This window comes from Mus caroli, chromosome 4 (assembly GCF_900094665.2).
Source record: "Mus caroli chromosome 4, CAROLI_EIJ_v1.1, whole genome shotgun sequence".
Taxonomy (NCBI): domain Eukaryota; kingdom Metazoa; phylum Chordata; class Mammalia; order Rodentia; family Muridae; genus Mus; species Mus caroli.
The window spans coordinates 100589169-100611132 of record NC_034573.1 but is presented as its reverse complement, the minus strand read 5'-3'; the positions used below and the strand labels follow the sequence as shown (position 1 = coordinate 100611132).

At 37.1% G+C, this 21964-nt stretch overlaps 1 protein-coding gene and 1 non-coding gene across 7 annotated transcripts in view; both read right to left on the bottom strand.

Annotated features, from left to right (window-relative positions):
- Tut4 (terminal uridylyl transferase 4) overlaps nt 1-21964 on the bottom strand; it is a 128675-nt gene that overhangs the window by 47618 nt on the left and 59093 nt on the right. For all 6 annotated transcript variants that reach the window (XM_021159717.2, XM_021159719.2, XM_029476801.1 and 3 more), the window contains 8 exons: nt 18289-18466; nt 16189-16277; nt 13941-13992; nt 10177-10246; nt 7245-7371; nt 4788-4907; nt 4374-4586; nt 569-743 (listed from right to left, as the gene is read on the bottom strand). In XM_021159717.2, coding sequence (XP_021015376.1) covers nt 569-743; nt 4374-4586; nt 4788-4907; nt 7245-7371; nt 10177-10246; nt 13941-13992; nt 16189-16277; nt 18289-18466 — 1024 coding nt within the window. The remainder of the gene's footprint in view (nt 1-568; nt 744-4373; nt 4587-4787; nt 4908-7244; nt 7372-10176; nt 10247-13940; nt 13993-16188; nt 16278-18288; nt 18467-21964) is intronic.
- Nucleotides 14987-15089, bottom strand: LOC115031071. Its single transcript, XR_003836636.1, has one exon. It is a non-coding gene; the product is annotated as a U6 spliceosomal RNA (small nuclear RNA).

Here is a 21964-nt window from a genome sequence, read left to right as displayed (position 1 = left end):
CTGCTAGGCTATCAACAGAATACACTTTCCCAAAGTTTTCTACCTAGGATCCTAATGAGTTCTTGAAAACAGAGCAGAAATAAAACAAATGTGGCATCTTTTCTTCCATAAAATTAAAAGGGGAAAGGGAAATATTAATTTTAAGAAATTAGCTACAGTCAACTCAATTATAATTTCAAGCAAGAAATTAAGAAAACCTGTATCACTATGCTTCCCTGATATATAGTCACCAAATGAAATATTTCAAATTCCAGTAAACACATTAACAATTTCATTTCTTGTCATAGTGCCTTTCTGAGCCAGAGTCTCACTCTTGTAGTCTAAGCCAAACTGAAACTCATTAAGGCAATTCTCCTGCCTAAGCACCCCAAGTGCTGTAACTGCAGGCATGAACGACTACATTTGGTTTTTTGTCATAGCATAATTACATGCTTGTAAGTTGATGTAAAACCTAGTCAACATCAATCATCATTTTCATTAGCTTACACAGGAAGAAAGCTTAGGATTCAGTGTTAAATGATGGGGAACATACATAAATAGTTCACACATGTACAACGTATTATCTCACCTTCAATAGCTATCCGCCTTTTAGGCCAGTTTTTGTTCTCTCTAGTTAGAATATCTTGTATCCGTACACATATGACATATTCCTCCAAAGCAAAATCCAGTGTGTAAAATTTTAGCAGCTCCAACCACAACTGTCCCAGGGGTACCTGATTTGGTGCTTCCAATGTTAAAGGAGACTGGAAAAGAAAATACTTTTAATTCAAGTTTCTCAAAACTATAAAATACAAAAATTAATAATTAGAAAAAAATTAAGTGCATATATTTTCAAAAACAGGCATAAAGAAAGCACTTTTTAAAAAAGCAATCAATCCATTTGAATTACAGAACTCCAAGGAATTCTGTGTTCTTTTCATTAGGCCAGTGATTATCAAGTTTGAGTGCATATTACTATCACCAGGTGAGCATGAATTTCCGTATCACCTCCAAGAATCTGATTTAACTGATATGGCATATTTGGACTGAGGACAGGGGTTTTGTATGTGTGAGTGTGTGGGATGAGAAAGCTGTGACAGAACCCAGGGGCTTGTCAATGTTAAGCAAATGCTCTATCTCTGAGGTTTGTCACTGGTCCTTGTAGGTTTTTGTGTTTCTTTGTTTCTTTGAGTGGGTGTGTTTCATGCTGTAACAAAGGCTAGATACAACCTTCCAAATATTAAAATTACACGCACTATACTAGTCTTTTAAATTTTGTAAAGCTCTTTACAGTGAACCTCATGCACAGTCAAGGTTATAAATTACTGGACAGCTATGACAATTTCTTGTTGCAAAATTTATTTTCAAAAACTAAAAAAGATTGTTATTCAGCAAACCTTTCTTTAAAACCTACTATGTTCCTAGATTTGTGCTAGGGATATTATAATAAAAAAAACCCTCATATTTGCAACATATAATGGCTACCGTCCTTATTCATGCTTGCTTCTAAAGCCTAAGCCTACATTAACAATTCTCTAAAACACATACCACCAAGCAAGGCGCTGTCTGACCATCACCTGGCTTCCTGGCTACTTTATCTGTGGGGTTGGGTTGGGTTGGGTTGGTTTAGTTCGGTTTTTCCAGACAATGTTTCTCTGTGTAGCCCTGGCTGTCCTAGACATTCTGTAGACCAGGCTGGCGTCAAACTCAGAAATCCACCTGCCTCTGCCTCCCAAGTGCTGGGATTAAAGGCTTGCGCCACCGCTGCCCAGCTATGTGTCTATATTTTGAATCACCACGTTATACTTCCACCCAAATAAGGTAGAGTCTTATTTTGCAGACACAGATGATTTTTAGCTAAACACTAAGGTGGGATTTGGAATACTCTGGAAAGAAGCCAAGGTGCATGCCTTCATGAAGCTTACTGCCCAAAAAAAGAAAACAACACATTGGTAAGTAAATTAAATAGTAAGTTAGAAGCAGCTAAGTGCCATGCAGGGGGGTGGTGGGTGGGGTTAACATAACAAACAAGATGGGAATTTAGGAACAGAAAAAATTTACAGTGTGTAAACTCAGTCTCAGAAATCAGTTTCGTTGAAGAATCCTAGCCTGACTGGAAAAGAAAGCATTATAAGAACAGGGAACAGATAAACATATCTAATGCAAAAGAGTGGCTAGCTTTAAAAAGAAAACCAGATGACTCTCAGCATCACAGGAGGAAGGGGAGGAGAGAGAATACTGAAAGCTGGTATAACAGAAGAAGCAGAGTGATCCAATAACTACTGGCTTTTTTCTATACTAACGAGATGAAAAACAACTAAACCATGTTTGTGTGAGGACAAATAAGGGCAATATCTGACTTAACTTTTTAACAATGACTCAGATTATTATGTTGCGCCAGGCGTGGTGGCGCACGCCTTTGATCCCAGCACTCGGGAGGTAAAGGCAGGCGCATTTCGGAGTTCGATGCCAGCCTGGTCTACAAAGTGAGTTCCAGGACAGCCAGGGCTAAACAGAGAAATCCTGTCTCAAAAAAACAAGGGAAAATAAAAAAAGACAGATTATAATGTTGCTAAATACAGATAAAGGCTGGGAGTACATGCAGGGATTATCTGTTAGAAGACTATAGTAAAAATCCAGGCCAGAATGAAATTGGCTAGGACCAGGATAGTTAACTGTATTGGGTGAAAAGTGATGGAATTTTGGATATGCTTTGAAGTAAAGATAACAAAATTCAAGATTTCTGAATTACTTGATAAAGGGTTTTCATGAAAGACAGGAATAAAGGATGCTAATTTTAAACTGGATGCTTGAAAGGACAGAATACTATCAACTGATGAAACATGAAAAACTTCAGATTTGAGAATAAGACCCAAAGTTGAGTTTAGATACATAAAGATATCTGAGCCAACACTAATAGGGAGTTATATACAATTACGTTGTTCAAAGCAGAGTACCTGTCATCCTACAGAAGGCACTTAACCTATCAGAAGAAAAGACAAATCAAAAAAGATCATAAACAAAGCTTGTAGCACTTCAGCATTAACTGACTGGAGGAAAAGAACAAATCAGCAAAAGAAACTGAGAAAGACTAAGCAGCAACAACTGTGGTGCACTGAAATTATACCAAGGAAATAATCAACTGGAAATGTTACTGCACCAAAAGAGATAATTTTAAGTACCCATGAAATTTAACAAAATAGAAGCTGATAATGTGTTTTTGGCAAATTGATAATGTATAAAAAAACAGAGAAAAATAAAAAAAATGGATACTATAACCAATTTTGTTGGTTTTACTACAAAGGGAAACTAAGCAAACAGCTGGGAAAAAGAGCACCTAACATTTTTCTTTAAAATGGGAGAAAAGGCAAAATGTTTGACTCAATAATAAATGAAAAACTTGGAACTTAGGAAGGAAAGAAAACTGCTAGAGTATTAACTGTCCTGGATTAATTCAGAAGGCAATGGAGAAGATGCCTGTAGATTTCAAAATGGACGTTCCTTTACAAAAAGAAGTAACAAGGCAGAATGTGAGTATATGACAGCAGATGATGGTGTTTACAGCCCTCTGTCGATTGCTTCAGTATTTTCAGTAAACTAAAAATCAAGATCATTAACTGGGATTACTGAAGAAAATCAGGGAAGTACAAGAATTCAGTGTTGAAGAGAGCAATCATTTCAAACACGGGATATCTATAATCTTAAAACAGTATAGGTTTCTAAGGGGCAAAATCCATGTATAATTGCCTACAGTTGTCTAGCACTCAAGAAAATGCTTGGAATTAATAAGTTATGCACTTACTAATGCATGGCATTAATAAGTGTGTGCTGAACTAATTAAATAAGTAAGCCAGCCCCTTATAGAATAAAAGACTTTTATTTCTCCACACAATCTGGCTACAAAGATCCATAATGTACTTAAGCTTTAATGAAAACCTAATTCATAAAGGGAATTTTACGGGTTGAAATGAAAAAGGGAACAGGCCAAGTAGTGGTGGTACACGACTTTAATCCCAGCACTTGGGAGGCAGAGGCAGGTGGATTTCTGAGTTTGAGGCCAGCCTGGTCTACAGAGTGAATTCCAGCGCTGCCAGGGCTACACAGAGAAACCCTGTCTCGAAAAAAATCAAGAAAGAAAGAAAAGAAAGAGAAAAAAAAAGGAAAGGAGAGGAATGAGGAAACAGAATTAATTGCCTTGACAGGATTCAAACAATACATGAAATAAATTTATTAGATAATCTCGGTACCAAAAAATAAAACAGTTCAACCCCTCACTGTATAATTGAAGAAATGAGGCCAAGAGGTCAATCTACTGCTATTCAAGAAGTTCACTAAAGGTGCCATAAATCCTACATATAGAAAAGCCAAAACAAAAAACAAACACAAAAGCTTACTTTGCCATGTTTTGCCTTCACAGCATTGCTTTGGTTGTCTGTTTCTGTCTTCTTGGTATCATCTTTTGGTTCGTCTGCCTTAGCTTTGTTTTCATCAGCAATTACGTTTTTCTCAGTTGCACTACTTGAATTATATTCCCACTTCACAAACTTCTCTTCTACTATGCCCTTCAGCTGAAAGTCATCCATTCTTTTCGGGTCAAAGCCTTCAATCTATATAAATGGGCATTCCAAATAAGTAATAAAAAAATTATTAAAAAAAGAGAGAGAGAGAGAGAAAGAGAAAAAATAGAGAAACTAGAATTCCACCTTAAAATGTTTGAGCACAACACTCCATAAGAACTATACACACACACACACACACACACACACACACACACACACACACACACTGCAATGCAAACGCATGCTTACCCAACTTCCAAGTAAGCAAGGAAGAAGAGGGGGTTTTCTTTGTTGAAGAAAAAACATCACCATCAAAGCAAAGCAGTAAGAAGGGATTCCACCATCAGTTTGGGAGTCAATATAGCACAGCTGCAAAATAAAATAGAAAAAAGTTCTAGCATTGAGCTTTCTTCACTCATGTGAAACACAGTAGCTCCTTCTTCACTGTTTTTGTTTTGTTTTGTTTTACAAAAAGTCCAAATAAAGATGAAAACTAAGAAATAATCTGAAATCTTACCATTCAGACTATAATACCCACGTTACAAATTCCCTGAACACATCCCCCATGTTTTGATACAGGATTTTACTGTGTAGTCTAGCCTTGAACTTGCAAGCATCTTGCCACACTTGCCTTACATGCTCAAGTGTTAAAATAAATAGGGTATTGGCCCGACTCAATTCTTATCTCTGAGAATATCATATTACATAAAGAATTGGTTCCTGGGGCTGGAGAGATGGCTCAGTGGTTAAGAGTACTGACTGCTCTTCCAGAGGTCCTGAGTTCAATTCCCAGCAACCACATGGTGGCTTACAACCATCTGTAATGGGATCTGAAGCCCTCTTTTGGTGTGTCTGAAGAGAGCAATAGTGTACTCATATACCTAAAATAAATAAATAAATCTTTTAATAATAATAAAGAACTGGGGTTCCTATGGACAATTTTTTCAAAACTGTAAGGTTCAGTGTCTGATGACAGAAGTTTCTCCCAGTGAAGAATCTTGTTCAAATTCCCCTCTCCAAATGAGCAGCAACGGCCACTACCAAATCCCTCCCCAACTATTAAGTCTTTTATTTATGATAATTTTATTTATTATAGAACTATTTTAAATTATTTGTGTGTAAGGAGCCATTTGCTTCCCTTCTGGCATGAGAACATGACTATAGTATAACAATTAAAAATACAATGTAACCCAGTGTGGGGATGTATGTCTTTGATCTCAGCACTGGGGAGGCAGAGAGGTGGAAAGTTCAAGCCAGTCTAGTCTAAAGAGTTCTAAGGGGCTGGCGAGATGGCTCAGTGGTTAAGAGCGCCGACTGCTCTTCCGAAGGTCCAGAGTTCAAATCCCAGCAACCATGTGGTGGCTCAACAACCATCCCTAACAAAATCTGATGCCCTCTTCTGGAGTGTCTGAGGATAGCTACAGTGTACTTACATATAATAAGTAAATAAATCTTTAAAAAAGAAAAAGAAAGCAGTCTTAAAAAAAAAAGAGAGAGACTTCTAGGACACCCAGGGCTACACAGAGAAACTGTCTTGAAACAAAAACAACAAAAAAAACCAACCCCATTATCATAGTGCTCATTATATATAGCTCTACATTCTAAACTGTTATTTACCCTTAGTCAACTATAGTTCAAAAATATTGAAAAGAGGGCTCAAGTTGTAGATCAGTGCAGGACCCTTGCCTAGGATGAATTAGACTCTGGGTTCATTCCTCAGAGCTTACATGAATCAAAAATAAAGTGTTTTAAAAAATGAGTAATGGAAGCCGGGCATGGTGGTACACGCCTTTAATCCCAGCACTTGGGAGGCAGAGGCAGGCAGATTTCTGAGTTTGAGGCCAGCCTGGTCTACAAAGTAAGTTCCAGGACAGCCAGGGCTATACAGAGAAACCCTGTCTCGAAAAAACAAAAAACAAACAAAAAAAAGTAATGGCTAGCAGGGCAGTGGTGGCACACACCTTTAATCCCAGCACTCAAAAGACAGGCAGGAGGATCTCTGTGAATCATAGCACAGCCTGATCTACAGATGAGTTCTGGGGCAGCCAGAGCTATACAGAGAAACCCTGTCTTAAAAGGCAAAATAAACAAGGAGGAGGAAGATGGGGGGAGGGGAGGAAGGAAAAAAGGAATGATTAACTCTTTAAAGGGAGATTAACAGCACTTGTCCTTGTAGAGGACCTCAAATCAATTCCCAGCACCCACACAGCAGCTCACAATTGTCTGTAACTCCAGTACCAGAGGCTCCAACACCCTCTTCTCACCTCCTCCTCCCCAGGTCCCAGACACCCACCCAACACATACATTTGAGAAAAGCACCTGTACACATAAATAAATTTGAAAGAGCAATGTACATAAATTAAGTGGAAAATTCAAAAACTAAACAATTTGCAAGTCTAATGCATAGCACTGTCATAAATGTTCTATTTTATTATTCTCTTACTTATAAATTAAACTTAACAACAAATGTGAATAAAGAAAAAAATAAGTATTATAATGGTTCAGTGCTTATCTACAGTTCCAAACATCACCTTGAAGGATGGATAAAAGAACTTATTACATGCATATGAAACCTTATTTTAATGTCTTTGATGAAATCAGTCACACAATTTTCCATGTGGGGCAGACAACTACTTTCTTCTACACATTATAAATTATATGTCAAAATAAGAAAAAGCTTGACTTGTTTTCTTCTGTTCCACTTACCTTAGCCCAGTAGCGAAAAGCTAGAACTAAGGGAGTGAATACGGGTTCCACTTTGCCAAGAGCAGCAAGTAAGTCAGTTGTGAGACACGCCATATCATTTCCTGCACTTACTCTACACAGTAAAGCACTGTGAATGAGAAACAATTCATTGTATTAACGCCTTTAAAAGAAGAATGCTTCAAAATCCCAGACGCTACTCTTTTCCATCATGATATTTTAATAACTGAAACAGTTACTACAAGGACTGGAGAAGTGGCTCAGTAGTTAAGATCCTATATACTACTCTTGTAGAAGACACTAGTTTCATTCTTAGCACTCACAACAGATATACATATAAATAAAAAAATAATTGTTTTAAGTCATAGTAAACCATTTCTTCTGTTTATTTATTGTGTATGATCACATGTGAGCCATGATGTGCATGTGGAAAGCAGAGGAACTTGTGCAAGCTGGGGCCCACAGATCAGGCTCAGATGGTCAGGTATGGGGTCTAGTGACTTTATCCATGGAGCCACCGTATCAGCCTACATTTTGGATATCTATAGATATAGAGATAGATATAGAGATATAAAAATATAATTTTAGCTCAAGCGAAAATTACAAACCTGAGCCACCATTAACACTAGCATACTTCTCTCTTAGTTCATTCTCTTTTGCTTTGTCCATGATTAAAAAAATAAAACAACAAATTTACTAACTATACTTCTCAACCTTAATTTCATATTCAAGCTTTCATAATGTTGGTGCTTTCAATTTAAAGATTAGAATTTACTTATTAATCCATGACTCATGCTTTTGTAGAAGTAAAACAGGAGCTACCTTAAGTAGAATGAGAGAAATATAGTAGAGAATATCTAGAAGAGGGAAAGGGAATAGAAAGAAAAAGAAAGAAAGAAAGAAAGAAAGAAAGAAAGAAAGAAAGAAAGAAAGAAAGAAAGAAAGAAAGAGAAAGAGGTGGAGGGGAGAGGAGAGGAGGGGAGGGGAGAGGAGAGGAGAATGAATCTAAAGCTGTATGTCCCATACAGGCAGTATAATACAATGTGTTTTAAAAAAAAAAAAAATCACTGTTTTCTGTTTTACTATGACCTACCAGAAGTCAAATGCCTATTTTCCAGTATTGATTTTGCCTTAAAGGATATAAATTTGTACAAATCCTTATACCTCCCAGTCTCAATTTTCTAATTTAGAAAATAAGGAAGTTAGGTTGAAAAGATGGGTTAGCCAGCTTGAAGACTTCAGTCCCATCCCTTAGAACCCATCCTGGAGCCCATGAAAAGCTTTGAAGGAGAGCACTAAGACTATAAAGTTGTCTTCTGACCTTCACACATGTGTCAGGGAAAGCAAATGTTCACACATACACATTCAATCTACTTAAACTAGATCACCATAAAACCTTCTGACTTTAAATAAGAAAATGCAATGCTAGGTTACATGAAAAACAACTGAATAAATCAACAGAAGAATATCTATTTTTGTACTTTTCCCCCATGTTGATCTCAAGTAATATTCAGCATCCTACTTCAGCATCCTACTTATTTTTTTAAGACAAGGCCTCACTACTTAGTCTTGCCTGGTCTGGGACTCACCATGTACACAAGACTGGCCTCAAAATTATAGAGATCTGGGGCCTCTGCCTCTCCAGTACGGTGTATAAAACCATGCACCACCAGAACTGGCTAACTTTCCTTTTTCAATGGTACTTTTACCCTCTCAGGCCTAGAGACATCTGACTAGAAAGACAATGAGTCACGGTAATTAAACAAAACTACATTGTAAAAAAGTATTTCTTCCACTATTTTGTGTGTGTGTGTGTGTGTGTGTGTGTGCGCGCACATGTGCACGCACATCCTTAAGTGGCTGTCAGAAGGCAACTTCTAGCCTCTCTGTACTGTGGATGGAGGTCTCAGGGTAAGCTCAGTTTTTTCTAGTCTCTCTTTACTGTGGATGGAGGTCTCAGGGTAAGCTCAGTTTTTTCTAGTCTCTCTTTACTGTGGATGGAGGTCTCAGGATAAGCTCAGTTTTTCAATCTTAGCAGGAGGTGCTCTTACCCACTAAGCCACCTCACTAGCCCATGGATTATAATAGGCAGTAAAACCTTACTGAGAGTGGCTATTTCTTAATTTACGTTTATATGTCCAGAGCAATATAATACTTACACAAAAGTAATCGCTCTTAGCACTGTTGGGTGAGTAAATGAATTTAGACAAAGAAAGAAAAAAGTTTTACCTAGAGTGTTTTATTTTTAATTCTCTGCTAGCTCAATTCCTTAATCACACACATGTGACGTGCTTTAATAAACGACAACCAGTATAGTCATATAAACCTAATAAGAAACCCAAGGCACACAATTTCTTCTCTTGAAGTTGTTTGCCACAAATATGATTCTTTGTATGTTTTTTTCTTTTTGGGTGGGGGCACCCTGTGTAACTACCATGTAAGTGTGTACAAATAATGGCTTATACGGAATCCAAGGGATAGAACTCAATTTGTCAGATTTATGTGGCAAATGAGCCATCTTGCTGACCTTGGGGTGGGTGTGCATATGCATGTGAATATGTACTTGTGAGTATATGTACATGTGTATGTATATATTCACAAACATGGACAGATACAGTCACACATGTGTATAATAAGCAGAGGTACATACATTTTGGGTATCTCTGACTACTGTTCTTTATGTTCCTATTTGAAACAGGGTCTCTCACTAAACCTGAAGCTCAACATTTTAGATAGGCTGGCTGCCCAGCATGCCCCTAGAAACTTCCCGTTTTTTCCAGGAAGATGACCCAGCTTGTTATCTCGGTGCTGGGGATCCAAACTCAAGTCCTCATGTCTCATGTTTGTGCAGCAAGTCCTTTACCCACTCAGTCATCTCCTGAGCCATACAGGCTTTGTTAGTTTTTATAAATACCTTATTTTCTTCATTACCAACCTTTTCCGATCTTTGCACACCACAACAGGAACTTTAGCATGAAAATCAGATTCCACATCTATATATAATGCTAATAAGAGGGGGTGAAAGTAAGTTAATGTCAATATTTCTAGTAAAGAGTAAGTAATAATTTCATTCTAAAATTCACTCTCATTACTTCTGTGGAATAATTCACTCTTCTCATTAAGAAAATGAACCCAAAAGAATCTATTACCTCTCCTGGAGTCATTTGTTATATGCCACAAGCCACAACTATAGTATCAAAAAAATGTCTGAAAAATCATAAGCACCATAAGAGGAAAGGGCTTCTAACATCTCTAAAATGTGAACATTTCCAAGTAGATATGGAAATGTCACTCACAAATATACAGCAAAGAGGGTATATCACTTACTTTTGAGGGCTATATCCATAGAAGTATGTTTTGCTTTCAAGTACAACTCTTGACCCCACCTAATTAATATTTTCAAAATCTGCCTAATAGAAGCTTCTAAGGAGACACTAACATGGGAAGAGCATATGTCTGCCGTGAAATCTACCACCAAAGTAGACTTCATGTCATAAATCCCTACTTCGGGGCCTGGGGATAGCCCAGCAGGAAAGGGTCAATCCCCAGCACCCATGTGTTGGAAGGAGAAAACAAGCATGCACAGGTATATAAAATAAATTGAACTTAAAAATTAAATATAAATATCTACTTTATGTAAAAACAGATGGATTGACATTTCATTTGGAAAAAAAACTCAAAGAAAAATCTCAGTAGTACCTGATGGGATGATTTATGATTAAAAATATGTACTGGAAACCTGTTATGTCAGAAATATCTTTATACACAGTGACTATGGCAGTAACTTAAAACACAAAAAATTTTATGAGGTTTGAAACACAAAATATGAAAACAAATCTTGTAGATAGCAGGTTTATATTAAATAGAACATACTTTTAAATGCTTTTAAACCTACATATAACTTAGGATGATCTCTGATGTAAAAGAGATTAATGTTTTCAAGTTATAATAGGATGAACACTTCTCTATAATCCTCAAGAAGCAAAACCCATTATGTTTAACTCATATTTATAATATGCTTTTAAATTTTTGTGTATTTAAAACAAGTATTATTAGCAGATGCAACTCAGTTAAAATACCTCAATGTTATTTCTTATATAAATTAATTTCCTAACCCAATGGTAACAAGCTCATAAATGGGCTAATAAGATGACTCAGCAGATAAAGGTCTGTGTCTCCAAGCCTGACAGCCTGAGTTTGATTCCAGGGACCCAGAAGGTATAAAAGAACAATTATCATACATATACCACACCACCACCACCATCACCACCACGACACACACACACACACATACAAACAAACCTAAGTAATTAAAAAAAAAAAAAAAAAGAGGAGAAGGATGAGCCGACTAATTTACTAGGGTGTAATATATAAACTAGGGTGTGTTTTGAATACTATACTCTTTTATTTCTATTTTGCTTGAAAGTATTTTACCTATGTAAATATCTTTTTTTCTTATAAAAAGCATTCCAGACAAGTAATATATGAAAAAAACTACTAGGCATGATTCAGTTGATATAACACAATGATTGCTTTAGGCTACTATCATTGTTTTCAGTAGAAAGAAAATGGCCAGGCATGATGGGAGAACACTTTTAATCCTAGCACCCAGCACTCAGGAGGTAGAGGCCTGTGGATCTCTGTCACTTTTAAGCCAGCCTGGACTACATAGGGAGTTCCAGGACAGCCAGGACTATGTAGAAATCCTGTCTCAAACAAACAAACAACGACAAACAAATGAACAAACAAGAAAAGTTGAAATAAGGCATGTACACACATCTTTATTCTGCATCTCCCTCTAATTTTCTTCATCAGTGCCTTTTCAATAACATGAAACAGGCCTATTTGTCTTCACTTACACATGAAATGCCCATAACATAGTAGTTCCCCCTTTTACCTAAGGAGATACTTTCTACACTTGACCTTAGTCAAAAGGCCGAGAAGCGATGAGGAGATACTTTCTAAAATGCCAGTAAATATCTGCAATCCAAGGTAATATCAAACCCTGTAAATGCTAGCCTTTTCTTAATTATACATGCATATGATAAATTTTAATATGTAAATTAGACACTGTAAAGGATTACCAGGAGTAACCAAATAGAACAGAACAGTTACAACATAGAACAATTACATACATGAATGTGGATGCTTTTCTGTGCATGATATTGCGGAGTATCTAATAAGCTGGTAACTAGACAGCTACAAAAAGACTAGTGGGTGGAGCTAATAAGAATAGAATGCAATTTAAAAATGAGAAAGGGCTGAAGAGATGGCTGAGTGGTTTAGAGAACTTGTTCTTAATAAGGCCCTGGGTTCAGTTCACAATACCCACATGAAAGCTCACATCCATCCATAATTCTAGTTCTTTAGGATTGGACACCCTCTTCTGACCTCTGCAGGCACGCGCGTGCGCACACACACACACAGGATAAACACTCATACACATAAAATAAGTAATTTTTTAACAAAGAATTACTTGTTTTTAAAATGTTCCATTTAATTTTCAGATGGTGGTTGGATAACAGCAAAACTGAGAAAGTGACTGTAGGGCTGGTGAGATGGCTCAGTGGGTAAGAGCACCTGACTGCTCTCCCAAAGGTCCAGAGTTCAAATCCCAGCAACCACATGGTGGCTCACAACCACCCATAATGCGATCTGATGTCCTCTTCTGGGATGTCTGAAGACAGCTACAGTGTACTTACATTAAATAAATAAATAAATCTTAAAAAAAAAAAAAAAAACAAAGAAAGAAAGTGACTGCTCACTGACAGAACACATGCCTAGTGCAAGGCCCTGGGTTCCATCCTGTGGTGATTTGAATATGCTTGGCCCAGGGAGTGGCATCATTAGGAGGTGTGGCCTTGTTAGAATAAATATGAAAGTATGTCACTGTGGGTATGGGTTTTGAGATCTCATCCTAGTTAGATCTCATCCTACTTGGAAGCCAGTCTTCTCCTAGCAGCCTTCAGATAAAGAGTAGAACTCTCAGCTCTTCCTGCTCCATGCCTATCTTCCTGCTCCATGCCTACCTGGATGCTGCCATGCTCCTGCCTTGATGATAAAGGATTGAATCTCTGAACCTGTAAGCCAGCCCCAATTAAATATTGTCCTTTATAAGATTTGCCTTGGTCATGGTATCTGCTCACAGCAGTAAAACACTAAGACACATCCCAAACATTGAAATAAATATTTAAATAAGTAAATCCTGCAGAGAAACATTAAAAACTACTTTAAAGAGTATTAAGGGCTGGCAAGATGGCTCAATGGTTAAGAGCACCGACTGCTCTTCTGAAGGTCCAGAGTTCAAATCCCAGCAACCACATGGTGGCTCGCAACCACATGGTGGCTCACAACCACCCATAATGAGATCTGATGCCCTCTTCTGGAGTGTCTGAAGACAGCTACAGTGTACTTACATTAAATAAATAAATAAATAAATCTTTTTTTTAAAAAAAAAGAGTATTAAAAGCTACTTTTACATTAGATGAAGCACTTACATTTTTTAAATTTTCAACTTTGATATAGTTTATCTAACTTAACCAACATGTAAATTACATTACCAGGTATCCTACTAAATAAATATACAAATTATATTCTTATGCATGATAGCAATTTTAACTTTGCTATATGTAAACGACACAGTGCATATGGTTTTAAAAAAAATAGACTTTTATAAAAGAAGAAAAACAAGGAACTTACCACTTTTTTTCAGAATTCCAAGTACTTGTATCAGAAGATCTGGATGATTCATCTAAAAAGTTTCATTAAAATGGGCAAGCAGAAGGACAGTGAGAATTCAATTTGATTAAAAAGTAACATTAAAAACTCATGCTCTGGGTTTGAAAATATTACCATCAGAATAATATTTTTACTTTTATATCAACAAATCTTATTTAGAAAAGTAGAATACAACAAATGCAGAACTATTATTCAAGGGAAAATAGAAAAATTTGCTAAAAGACTAGAAATTTAAATGCCAAATTTTCATTCAAATCAAACATCTTTGAGTACAAAGTATTTAAAAAGGAAAACTTTAAGCATTGTTCTGGCTAGTTTTATGCCAACTTGGCATAAGCTCAACACACTTGGGAGGAGGAAACCTTAATTAAGAAAATGAGCACTAGACAGGCCTGTAGGCATGCCTGAAGGAATTTTTCTCCCTTGATTAATGTGGGAGGGCCCAGCTTACTACTGCAGGGTGGTGCCACCCCTGGGCTGTGGTCCTTGGTGCTATAAGAAGGCAGATCAAGTAAGCCATGAGATATAAACTATTAAGCAGTATCCATCTATGGCCTCTGTTTCAGTTCCTGTCTGCCTTGAGTTCCTACACTAATTTCCCTGGAGAATGGACTACAAACTATTAAATGAAATAAATACTTCCCTCCCCAAGTTGCTTTGGTCATGATGTTTTATCACAGAAACAGAACCCTAAAACAAATATAAAATTCTGACTTGTATTACTGTATGTAAAGGGGTGGGGTGCATGCCACATGTGTGGAGGCCAGAAGAAAACATATATAAGTTGATTCTCTTTTTTTCAACTTGCTATGATGGGTTCCAATGATGTGGATTCACCAGACTTGTTTGGTAAATAAGTGCTTTACTCACTGAGACATCTTGCCAACCCTTGACTGATTTAAGAGTTTAACAAAAATAAGCAAAGCTATTGCTAAGTATCATTTTTTATTAGATATTTTCTTTATTTACATTTCAAATGTTGTCCCCTTTCCTAGTTTCCTCTTCAAAAAAATATGGAACTCTTCACAAATTTGCGTGTCATCCTTGCACAGGGGCCATGCTAATCTTCCCTGTATTGTTCCAATTTTAGTATATGTGCTGCCGAAGCACATTCAAAGCACATCGAGTATTATTGATATTGTTGCTAATAACACCACTACTAATAATAACCTAACTGCTACTAATAACTAATAACTGCTAGTAGCCTATTACTTCTTATATAAATATTTATCATTTATCAGGCCACGTGCTTGAGTTCATCTCATATAACCTAAAAAGTGGGCCAGATGTGACAGAGCACACTTTAAATGCAAGCACAGGGCAGACAGAATGAAAGGTTCTTTGTCTCAAAAAACAGATACACTGCACCTCATTTGGAACCAAGGGATTATATACACCAGAATGTGACCCAGGTTCTTAGAAATACCACTTTATGGCCTAATATGATGCTGCATTCCTATAATAGCAACATTCAAGAGGCAGAAGCATGAAGATCACTATAAATTCAAGGATTGAGTAGACTGGGGAACCCTGTCTCAAATAACCAAAAACAACTAAAAACTGCTTTTAGCCCTGTTTTTAAATTCAGGAAAACAAAAAGATCAAGTAATCTGTTTTTACTCAGCCAAGTTTTTTTGTTTGCTTCCAACCCCCAACCCTGAGACAGGGTTTCTCTTTGTAACAAAGCCCTGGCTGTCCTGTACTCACTTTGTAGACTAGGCTGGCCTCGAACCCACAGAGATCTGCCTGCCTCTACCTCCTGAGTGCTGGGATTAAAGGTACTGCTTGTGGACGTTGTACATCGTGGTGCGCACTGGGCTCCGCACCACGATGGTTGTGAGCCACCATGTGGTTGCTGGGATTTGAACTCTGGACCTTCGGAAGAGCAGTCGGGTGCTCTTACCCACTGAGCCATCTCACCAGCCCCCTAAACCCAGTTTTCTTGTTTCAATCTTTCTACTTTTCAGCACTGCTTACCAGAAGTACTAACTGGGAAACAAGCTCAAATACACTCTCCCTTTTACTACTTTTCTCTGTTGGCTTTTTTCCTCCCTTATTTGAAATGTAATAGTAACTTTTAAAAACTATTTAGTCTTCATGGTAATATTCCATGGCCAATGGTTTTTCTTTCCTCCTTTCCTTCTGTGAAAAGATAAACCATTAAAATTATCAAGTACTATAAAGAGAAGGCTCTTTTTCAATTACTTACCTTGGGAGGAAATTTTATATCTATATTAACATCACTGCTTTTCAGAGCAAACTTTGTCAGAGATGAACCATACAACCTCAGTGAACATTCTGAAATAAAGGAAAAAAACACAAAAGCATGAAGCTGCAAATAGGAGTATTAAAACAAAGCAAACCAAAACAAACAAAGCACTGGAAACCATAAAGATGGCTCAGCAGTGAGGAACACTTGCTACTCTTGTAGACAACCAGAGTTCAATTCTAGCACCCAATGGCAATTCACAACCATCTGTCACTCCAGTTCCAGAGCATGCAACACCTCTTCTAACCTAGAAGGCATTCTCACACACAGACTACTCATAAACTCATGCTAGCCCCCATACATAGACGTCAAAATGGATAAATAAAAACACATGGAAACTATATATTACTTCAATCCCATGTCTTTTAATTCTGGCATAAATGGTATCATAATAACAATTATGGGTACCAGAACAAAGAACAAGAGAAAAAACTACCATAAAAGTTTAACCTTTAAATTAAAATAGGTCATTTAGAAACAGTCTAAAAATATTCAGCAAACAAGTGTACTCATCTAGCAATGCTATTGTCACATAATGTATTCTATTAGATACTTACATAAGAACCAACTTTAAGGAAAGGATCAGACAGTCAATATAAACACTTTTTCAAATACAAAGTAACTCCAATTCAACTGATGCTGCAAACTTAAAACACAGAAAAACTTTGTGGCTATCAAGATCAACAGAAGCTACACATGTCTTTCTCAGATTACCTAGTGTGTTATTACGAAAAAAGGCATAATTTCAAAGAATCACATCACAGAACAAGTGAAAATAGCATGTGAAGAGGGTACTGACCAGGCAGAGTCAGTCTCTTAGAAAATTAACATTCATATTCAGTTGTATACTTTTCAAACTTAAAACTGTTCAAGCATCACTATATTATTAAAATCATAAAAATGTAAGTTCTGTTTTTAAAATAATATTGAATTACTTTTTAACAATTCTAATCAGTATTCAATGCATTATTTAAGTAGAAAAACATTAAAAAAAATAACAGGCCAGGCGGTAGTGGCGCATGCCTTTAATCCCAGCACTCGGGAGGCAGAGGCAGGCGGATTTCTGAGTTCGAGGCCAGCCTGGTCTACAGAGTGAGTTCCAGGACAGCCAGAGCTACAAAGAGAAATCCTGCTGCTCCCCACCCCCCAGAAAAAAAAATTTATTTAATGATATTAGAATGTCTATATTGAAAATAATTGAACAAAACACTAAAATTCACTCAAAAATCAATTGTACTCAGGGGCTGAAGATGGTTCATCAGTTAAGAACACTTGCTGATCTTACAGTGGATCCAAGTTCTGTTCCCAGAACTCCACCAAGAGGTGCCCAACCATCTGTAACTTAAGCTCTGAAGGATCTGACACCTTCTTCTGGCTGCTGAAGGCACCTGGCACATGTGTAGCAAACATATACACATACACATTTTTATAATCAATAGACCAAAGTAGAATATACCTGACCAGTAAGAAATTACCTATGTTTTGCATTTTAAAACCTTTTTCTCAAACTACAAAATTATGAAATTTTCTTTTTTTATTAAAAAGTGATACTTTAATAGAAGCAATTCCAAGAGAGTGAGATGGCAAAGGTGCTTGATGCCTAAGAATCAGAATCCATCCCAGACCACAAACAGCACAAGGAAATAATTACATTATTTTATTAAATTTTAAAATCTGCTTTATGGCAAATGTAGAAAGAGTTCAGTGGTTAAGAGTGTGGTCTGGTGCTGGAGAGATGGCTCAGCGGTTAAGAGCACCGACTGCTCTTCCAAAGGTCGTGAGTTCAAATCCCAGCAACCCAAGAACTTGTCCACTGATTTGACACTAACATGCCCACGAATAAGCACATAAGCATTCACATAAACAAACAAATAAAAAAAATTAGTGTACAAAAAGGTCATTCCTAACTCACTTAGATTCATCTACTCTTAAGAAGCAAAAAAAAAAAAAAAAGGAGGAATACATTGACTTTACCCTAATTCAAGAAGTAAAAGAATATTTTTGATTCTATGAATTAAATATATAAAATGAATCTGGTACCTGGTAAAAATGTCATTATAACCTTTGACATTTCCTCCACAATGTCCTGGCGGATTCTGAGGTCATCATCTGTTATTCCTTGTTCTTTTGCTAACTCAACAACTGCAACACTTAAAGCAGCCAAGTGAGCAGAGGAAGGAGATGGAAGAGACCGAAGTTCACTCTCTTCTTGTTTTTCCTGTTAGTATAATGTTTCACAATAATAACAGTTTCCACTTTAATATCCTTATACTTAAGAAAGGTTAGAAATAACAAATATTTACCTTCTGCACACGAGAAATAAAACATGCAGTAAGTAAGTGAACCAAAGAAAAACTGTTGCTTTTAGGACACAGGAATCAAAGGTACAGCAAGGGAGTTTACTAGTAAGGTTTTTTTTTAACGTTTTAATTTTTTTTAGATTATAATTACATCATTTTATTAAATTTTAAAATCTGCTTTACAGCAAATGTAGAAAGAGTTCAGTGTTTAGGAGTGTGGTCTGGGGCTGGAGAGATGGCTCAGAGGTTAAGAGCACCGACTGGTCTTCCAAAGGTCGTGAGTTCAAATCCCAGCAACCACATTATGGCTCACAACCATCCGTAATGAGATCTGATGCCCTCTTCTGGGGTGGCTGAAGACAGCTACAGTGTACTTATATATAATAAATGAATAAATCTTAAAAAAAAAAAAAAAGTGTGGTCTGCAGCCAGGAGTGGTGGCACACACCTTTAATCCTAGCACTTGGGAGACAGAGGCAGATAGATTTCTATGTTTGAAGCCAGCCTTGTCTACAGAGTGAACTCCAAGATAATCAGCTCTACACAGAGAAATCTTGTCTTTAAAAAAAACAAAGAAAAAAAACAAAAATCAATAACAAATTTTGTGAAGGACCCCACTTCAGTTCCCAAGTACCCATATCAAGGGGCTCACAACTGCTTTTATAACTCAATCTCCTGACACCCTCTCCTGGACTCTGCTGGCTCCCATAGGCAGCACTCACACAAAAGTAAATAAATAAATGAATAAAATATCAAAAATAACAATTTTAAAAGAAAAATGTTTTAAAAATTGTTCTACTGTACTATGAAGTATAATAAATTCTGGAAAATCTATATCAAAACTAACACAAAGGCTGATGATTCTGTAGCAGCTCTTAGGTATAACAGAAAGTTATCAATCGTATCTACTCAATGCAGACTGTATCAAGTCAAATGATTGTAAGAGTACTCCCTAACACACACACACACACACACACATACACACACACACACACACACACACAGAATATTAGGTTTTACCACCAAACTATGAAAAAGTTTCTATGAGAATGCAGAGGACTATAACCCAGACAGATCAGGCAAGAGGACTCTCCCAGCAAAGTTATCTGAGCTGAGTCTTAGGCAATACATTAGGCGGGTTTTTGGTTTTTTGGAGACAGGGTTTCTCTGTGTAGCTCTGGCTGTCCTGGAGCTCACTCTGTAGACCAGGCTGGCCTCGAACTCAGAAATCTGCCTGCCTCTGCCTCCCAAGTGCTAGGATTAAGGGCTTGAGCCACCACACCTGGCATATTATATTTTTTTAAGAGAAAATTAAATAATATACCAATATACTTAGAAAAGTACTCTATTCAAATGTTTTTTGAGATATTAAAAAAATAATTTTGAAATTACAAGTTCTGAAGTAGAAAATTGGTAAGGATGTCTATGGTCTATACTTCTAAGCTTCATATCATGCCATTTCCTTCTAGTTCTTTCCTTCAATCTTACTGGATTCTTTCATATCCTTACACATGTCAACTCTTCTATAGAGATCTTTCATTATGATGTTTTAATGTCCCACATTACTGTTTTGCTTTTTAAACTGCTATTTTAAAGTTCAGCTCAAAGATCATTTTCCAGGTACACTTCCCTGTTCTAGATCAAGAAAAATTCCTTGTACATTTCCTTAGCACATTTCTCCCTCTAATAAGATGCACTATACCTAAACCCTTATTTACCAAGTACTAGGAACTCCAAGAACACAAACCATGATTATCATATTCACCACTATTTACATCTAGTAAGTGGACAATAAATATCAAGCGGGTATGTGAGACAAGGTAGAAAGACAAGAAAAATTACATGGACGCAGGAGATGAAAAGAGCTCCTCGTCCCAGAGTCCACACAATAAATGTTTGCCATGAAGGCTACAGACATGAAGACCTGATCTTGGGAAGGACTTCATTCCTGGCTAGACATTTTCTGAAAATCTCAAGAAAGAAATAAAGAGAAATTAACTTTAAGATTCCTAATAGGCTTTTATACCTTATCAATTTTAATCCTGTCAGGTACCCCACAGGAATCACCCTATAATCACATTTAGTTTCCACTAGCAACCTTTTGAAGACACAAAAGGTTCCGAAGACTCAAAACCCATTCAAATACTACATGTGACTGTTATAAGGATAATGAAATGCTGCTCTTTGAAAACTCCACACCAATAAACTTGGGTATGCCTTACTTCCTAAGGCCTCCTTTTTCTTAACCTAGGTGATTAAAATCTACATTAAGACACAATGCAGAAGCCGGCCAGGAATAGAGTGCATCTTTAATCCCAGCCCTTAGGAGGCAGAGGTATCTCTTTGAGTTCAAAGCCAGCCTAGTCTACAGAGGAAGTTTCAGGACAGCCAGAGTTACACAAAGAACTCCTGTCTAAAAAAAAGAAAAGTGTTTCTGAACATGGTGGTACACTCTCTAATCCTAGTTCTCAGGAAGGGAGTTAGGCCAGCCTCTTCAACATAACCACATAAACCCTGTCTCAAAGACTTTTAGGGGGAAAGGGATATGGCTTAGTGGGTAAAGGACCCTCCCACCAAATCCTAACTATCTGAGTTTAATCCCAGAATCCAATGTAGGACAAAACATATTCCTGAAAGTTGTCCTCTGTCCTCCGAATGTATACTATGGCATGTGTGCCCATGTGCACAAAATAAATTATAATAAAAGTTAAGGAATTCTCAAAATAAAGATGTCTTCGAGGGCTGGAAATAAAGATTGGTGAAAAAGTAGGAGGACCTGAGTTCAGCTTCCAACAACCATCTAAAAAGTCAGCTGTGGAGTCAATGATGAGAGAGGAAGAACAAGACTTCCTGGCCGGAAGCCTAGCTCCAGGTTCAGACCATATCTCAAAGGAATAAGGCAGACAGAGACTGACAGAGCAGGACTCCCAAAGTCTTCCCGTGACCTCAGTACAAGTCAGTTCATCAACACCCCCATAAATACATACAACAGTCTTTTAATAAATCCCAATTCTACTTCACACTGATTGTCCTGGAATTCCATTTTGAATTAAAGCCAAAGATCCAGTTTCCTTAAAAAATTAAGGGAACTCCTCATGCTACTGCAGGTGGCAGAATGGAGCTGTGCCTTCTCTCTGCTGCTGCTGTTCAGAAGATGGACAAACTAACTATACCTGAGAGATTTAATTTTATGAGTCTCTCCTTTTTTAAAAAAAGATTTACACAGATGGGACCTCATAAAATTCCAAAGCTTCTGTAAGGCAAAAGACACCATCAATAAGACCAAAAGGCCACCAACAGATTGGGAAAGGATCTTTATCTATCCTAAATCAGATAGGGGACTAATATCCAATATATATAAAGAACTCAAGAAGGTGGACTCCAGAAAATCAAATAACCCCATTAAAAAATGGGGT